At 38.4% G+C, this 6,576-nt stretch overlaps 1 protein-coding gene across 2 annotated transcripts in view; it reads left to right on the forward strand.

Annotated features, from left to right (window-relative positions):
* Window positions 1–6,121, forward strand: part of LOC117402682 (coiled-coil domain-containing protein 170-like) — a 15,449-nt gene extending 9,328 nt beyond the window's left edge. For both annotated transcript variants that reach the window (XM_034004061.2, XM_034004062.3), the window contains exons 10-14: window positions 1,503–1,703; window positions 2,284–2,457; window positions 3,177–3,419; window positions 4,031–4,267; window positions 4,641–6,121. In XM_034004061.2, the coding sequence (XP_033859952.2) occupies window positions 1,503–1,703; window positions 2,284–2,457; window positions 3,177–3,419; window positions 4,031–4,267; window positions 4,641–4,892 (1,107 nt within the window). In that variant the 3' untranslated portion in view covers window positions 4,893–6,121. The remainder of the gene's footprint in view (window positions 1–1,502; window positions 1,704–2,283; window positions 2,458–3,176; window positions 3,420–4,030; window positions 4,268–4,640) is intronic.
* The last annotated feature ends 455 nt before the right edge of the window (window positions 6,122–6,576 follow it).

Here is a 6,576-nt window from a genome sequence, read left to right on the forward strand (position 1 = left end):
CTAATTCAATGGTATTCATACCCTTTGATGCTATGATCAATATGATAATGCAGAACCTAATTCTAGAAAAGTCTAGAAAATGCTGGACTGTAGGTGAATATTCTTAGATAGTATAAAAGGGTTAGGCGTAGGATGATTGCTGTCATTACCAATAAGTCAATATGGTACAAATTAAAGAGCTATCTGAAGACCTTAGGCAGAAACTTATTTATTGTCATAAAGCTGGAGAAGGATACAAGAAGATTTGAGTATCCCAATTTCAACTATTGTTTCTATTATCAAGAAGGTTCATAAAAATCCGAGATTGACTACCAAAGATGAATTGGCTGCAAAACGGCATTTGAATGATGGATATGAGTTCTGGTCAAAGGTTTTGTGGAATGATGAAACAAAAATCGAGCTATTTGGTCAGGTCACGCTGATAGTCGTTACATTTAGAGAAAGTCTGGTGAGGCGTACAAAGAAAAGAACACCATACCTACTGTCAAGCATGGAGGTGGTAATGTCCTTCTATGGGACTGTTTTTCCTCTAATAGTACAGAAAATTTATTTCCAATACATAGTCAAATGGATTCCATAGCATGCCAAAAGATATTTGCCAATCATCTGAAACCCTCCACTACAAAACTTGGTTTAAAGCGCAGCTGGACATTCCAGCACGACAACGATCCAAAGCACACATCAAAATCTACTTCAGAATGGTTAAAGAAGAATAAAATCAATGTTCTGGAATGGCCCAGTCAAAGTCCCGATCTAAATCCGATTGAGAATCTTTCATATGAGTTGAAGAAGGCTGTGCGCAAGAGAGTCCTTGGAATTTGAATGAACTGGAACAATTTTGCGTTGAAGAATGGTCAAAAATCACTAAAGAATCATGCCAAAAGCTCATTGACAAATATTCTAATAATTTAAAAGAGGTTATTATTGCTAAAGGTGCCTGAGAGAGAGAGAGAGAGAGAGAGAGAGAGAGAGAGAGAGAGAGACAGAGAGAGACAGAGAGAGAGAGAGATCCAAAATGTCATTTGCACTATTTTTTCTAAAAGGACAAAAATATCAGTTGAACTTGCAGGACCTCAAGTAAACAACTCCGGATTTTAACTCAAGTGCAAAAACATTTTTTTTTTCCTTTTCAGAAATATGGTGCTAATGCGTAAATGGCTTTGTGCCATCATCTGTAAATGCAAAATAAAGGAAAAACATTTATTTCTTGTCCAAAATATGTTTTGGATATAATAATAATGTTACCAGTATGATGTTGATGTTGTTGATGTTACCAATAATGGTACTGTAGTTTAACTAATTCAGATACACATTAGTTAAAAGCTCCTGAACACAGTAATTTGCCATGCTTATACCACGGTTAACCATTATCTTTAATTATTATTATTTAAATTATTATTATTATTATTATTATTTTTACACTTGTCTATGTTTTACTATGGTCTGACACATCTAAAGAATCTAAAACGATCTAAAGCTGAAGGAGAGTTTTGTATTGTTAGAGCCTTTCTCAGATGGAGGTGAAGGCATCTCGACTGACTGACCAGTTGGAGAGGCAGACAGAGCTCCACGAGGCCGCACTGCAGAGAGCCCGACAAACCGAGGAGCAGCTGGGCGAGATCCAGGAGAGGCTCAGTAGCATGGAGGGAGAGCTGGTCTCTGGAGACGTGTTCCGGGATGGCCTGAGCCATGAAAAACAAAACGTAAACATGGAATATAGCTACTTACTATAGTAAAAACTGAGCTGCTTTTTATCTTTTAAGAACCTGTTTCATGTTCCTATTTACTCGTTGTTCCAGTCCTTTCGGCCGACAGTGAATACAAGGTTGAACTACCAGATGGTGACGTTTAGACCTGTTTACTGTTATTACTTTGTTGGGCAACTTTGGTCCTGCAGAACCCTTTCTCACCAAGTTTAACAAGTACAATGCAGTTGTTAACTACTTTAGGACCTGAATAGAGGTTTAAGTGTTCAACTAACAATTAAGAACATGGTTGAACAAAGACCTGGGCCAGTGTTAGAGTTGCCCATCTTTGCAGTAAGTCAGAAATGTTTAATTGACCTTAAAATTGTCTTTTTACCATTTTCTTTTTTTGGGAGTGTTTATTATTTTTTTTGGAGTGAATTTAATTTTTTGCTTTTCAGTATCTTACACCGTGAAACAAACGAATGAAGACTCTGGAGGGAACATTACGTTTTGTTCACAGACTACCACGGCTCAGAACTAGTATGCATAAATAGTGCAATTATATTGTGGTCAGTATGTTTCTTGCTTATTCTAGTATATGCGATTTCTGGACGAGCTCTCTGAGAAGATGAAGCTGGACAGAGTGGTGCGTGATCTCGGCTTTGACATGAGGCTGGATGCCATCCAGTCCCGGGCTGAGCAACTGGTCAAACTAGAGAGTAATGCCGTTGTTGAAAACAAGACTCTGGCACACAACTTGAACAGAAAGGTATGACACCTTTAGTGTGTTTCACTGTGTATTTGAATTGTACAAGGATTTCAAGTAACACCTTTCATAGAACCCTCTCAAAGACTGTAAAGCTATATATCTAATATCGATATAAAAAATGCATAGAAAAGAAAGGCATATTTAAACAAATAAAATAATGCAGGGAAAGTATAACCTTCACCCCTCTCAGAGTATAACCATGCTGAACAACAGTTTCTTACCTTGTTATAGTTTTTTTTTACACTGAATCTGGTGAAACCAAATTTTCTTGTCACAACACAACACAAGTTTACTTTCTCTGTTACAGGTAATGGGACACCACCTTAGCCTACTTGTGTTTTATCCTTTAAATGGGAAACTATGTGGGTTCAGGTGGGGTCAATTTACCTGTAACACAGGACATTAAAGAACAAAGGAATCACTTTCATTAAACTCACAGTGTAGTTTTCAAGCATGATTTAAATACACATGCCTCGTAAAAGTTTACCACGTTCAATTAGCACTGTAATTTTGCAGTGCTTTTCCCATGGTTATACTATGAATTTACATGGTTTGTCATGTTTTTAATATTCTTTTAATACACCTCTCAGGTGGGGTGGGGGGTTACAATGTTTACCTGTGCTTTACCATGCTTTCACTGGGACTTTGCTATGCTTTTACTATGGTAAACTTTTAAATGAATAGTACGTGTTCAGTGAGCCAACCGCTCTTTGCCCTAGCTAAAGACTCAAAAGGAGCAGCTGGAGAGCAAGGAGCTACACATGGAGCTGCTGAGGAAGAAGATCGCCCAGCTGGAGGAGGAGAAGCGGAGCCGCACAGCGCTGGCGGTGGAGCGCGACGAGGCCAACCTCACCGTCAGGAAGCTGCAGAAGAAGGTGGAGAGGCTGCAGAAGGAGCTGGGCGCCACCCGGCTCTTCAACACAGACCTCAAATCCAAACTCTCTGATACCAACGAGCTCAAGGTAAGTCTCACCTCTCTCCCAGGTGAAGGCTATCATGTCCCACCTGCCATCTCCAAAGCAGATTTGTTTCTGTTTTTCCTTTTTATTTGTAAAAGTCTTATTGACAAGGACATGAAAGGGAAGTGTTAAGTGGGAACTGAATTTCAAGCTGATGACTGGCTGACCATTAGTCCTCCACTCTAACCTAAAGACAATGCTGCCTAATGCAGTTTGACATGCAAACAATTTGCCGTAACTAGAGGCAGTCCAAATCTGCGGGACAATATATGCAAAAAACTACATTTCGAAGGAGACAAAACATCGGTTAATTTAACAAAACTAGAACCCAGCCACTAAGTTATACATTTCAGGTCACCATAACAGTCTGTTTATGATAATTATGATGACGATGTAGGACTGTGAATTCTGCAGATTTGGACTGCCTCAAGCCATAACCAAGGTTTGTGTTTGTTTTTAGTCAGGATAACTTCGGCTTGTTTCAGAAACTGATGTTATTACAATTGAACTGTCATTCATTACAATTGAACTGTCCAAACACAATTGTATTGTGTCACCAGTAAGGTTACAATAATAAAAATATGTGTTTTTAATCATTTGCCTTGCTTGTACAGATTAAAACCTTGGAACAGAATAAGACCATTGAGGAGATGAATAAGAGTCTGGACAAGGTAGAGAAGGTGAAGGTGAAGATGGAGAAGAGGCTGACGTCGGTGAAGTCAGCACTGGACTTCACTGAACACGAAGCCAAAGAGGAGAGGCAGCGAACCCACAGTCTCCTGGAGGCTGTCACCAGTGAACTGGCAACCCTCAAACACACCATGGGGGAGCTGGCCAAGAGGGAGAGACAGGTAAGAGGCACATACACACAGCAAGACCGGGGAAAACGTATATAGTTAGAAAATCATGGAGACAAGTGCATTGTTTACGTATGGGTAGCAATGAGGTACAAAGCAGTTAGTATGGATGTAGTATAAACATAGCAGGGTTGGAAATAAAGCTTCCATTGCGTAACACTGCTTAGCCTGGGGTTTAATGTGAGCTTAATTAGACACACCTGAACTGGTTACATGGTGGTTAATTAATTTCACAGTAAAACCTGGAATCAATCAGTCTTAATTCAATCCCTGCCATGCAGTTTAATAGTACTGAGTATTATAATCATACACCAAAAATTGCCTGTGAAAATGACAATAGCGTTATGAGGTTCTGTTTTTGTTCCAGCTGGTGGACTTCCGTCAAGTAGTGTCTCGGATGCTGGGCTTGAACGTCAGCACCCTGGCCCTCCCCGACTATGAGATCGTCAAGCGCCTGGAGAAGCTGATCCAGGGCCGCCACTCCCACGGTGTGGCCTGTCTTTGCCTGGATAACTCCCGGGAGCAACTCAACCAGGATTTCACAACCAGATACAATCATGCCAGGGGAACTCTGACCGCTCCTTCTGCTGCTGATAAATTTCACAATGCAGCCTCCTGAGGGCACCAGAGTCTTGTGCTTAGGAAATGCTGTCTAATTCCTTTCACAACATATACTTTTTCTATTTAGGTAGTTTAATTAAGGCATGATATACTGTCTTCTGTTTAGCAATTTGGGCAATAAGATTTGATTGTGTTGTGTTGTGCTGTGCAGACTGAAACCCTATAAAAATATTTCAACATAGTAGGATGAGAAATATGGAAGTTGGTCAATGTAATGATTGTACTTTAGTATAAAAACAGTATGTTATATTATAAAAGCTAGGTGATATTAAGTGCCAAAAAGGTCTGTTGTCATCTTAGGTTGGCTATAATCACACCATTGCCAAAAGTGACTCCTCCTGGCAGTTGATGGCACTATGGTTGTGAGCTTACAAATCCAGTCTAAATTTAAATCTGTTGTATTACAGAACTTTAACTTCAACAATGTTCTTTGTGTTAATAATTAAGTTGTGTATGAGCGAACATAAAATTCAATTAAGTATTGATGTATTGCTTATCAAATAATTAATACATTCCACAGTAATTAATGTCAAACACTAACACAAACCTTAGTTCATCATTAACAAGCGCTTATTTTTTTAAAGATCACTGAAAAGGTAAAGAAAAAAAGTTCAATAAAATATGCAACTAATAAACAATAATGCTCCTGTGGATATTTAACATGTGTACAGTGCCTGTGTCTCCCTTACCTGGTTCTATCTGCTCTGTCCAAACAGGCACCCGGTACATTTTCCTACAGTAGCTGGTTCTTTTTTAATATACCGGAATACATAAGCAAAGCATTATTTATCAGTGTATGAACAACAGTAGAGTCACTCGATTGTGAAATTATATTTAGTCAAATTACTGGGTGATCTCTTTGAAAATCAATACAAATCAAAACATTTATCTTTTCATTTCGTAATGTTTCATGTACGAAAAATGTAAAGATGTATTACAGGGCCATATCCACACTTTGAGGAATTATTTTGTTAAGGTTCCAACAGTTTTATATACATCTGTGACATTTATTCTAACAAAATAATGTGCCCTTAAACTGTATATTAAGTTAAACGTACAAATATTAACTGTGCAGTAAGATATATTATGGAACTCAGAATTTAACAAATAAAGGAAGACACACCTATTTCAAATCTATTTTCATTCAATTTCCTGTTCTTAATATTGCATTAGAGAACATGTTTATGGTTTCCAGAGAAAATGATGTAGTAAAGACTTTTACACTGATTCCATTGTGGTTTTTGCGGATGTTGCATGAATAGGTTTCTTACTGCTTCAATTTCCTTGAAATACAACATCCTCCCTCCTTACATTCCTGAAGCACTTTTGGGTGGGATGCAGTGAAATTATTTGATCTTGCTACAGAAGTTCAAAGTCAGGGGAAAGTAGGAGTGTATCTTTGTCGAGTGCTTTTTGCAAGCAAATTTTAAAGCAAATTAAAAATGCTACTTCAAAAATTTGTACAGCATTTTGCAATGTTTGCAATTCCTTTTTAGGTTTTTTTTTACAACTGTGTTATGCTGTGGTGTCAATAGTGATGCAGCCTAAGGAATGATGCTACAGGCAGAACACATATTAGTGGTTTGTTAACGGATCTCTGGCTGGCTTGGCAGAAACTGAAATCTCAAAGTTGGTGAGACTTGCATATTGCCACTACTTGTGTAACCCTTGCTGTGTCGATA

This window comes from Acipenser ruthenus, chromosome 5 (genome assembly GCF_902713425.1).
Source record: "Acipenser ruthenus chromosome 5, fAciRut3.2 maternal haplotype, whole genome shotgun sequence".
Lineage (NCBI taxonomy): Eukaryota > Metazoa > Chordata > Actinopteri > Acipenseriformes > Acipenseridae > Acipenser > Acipenser ruthenus.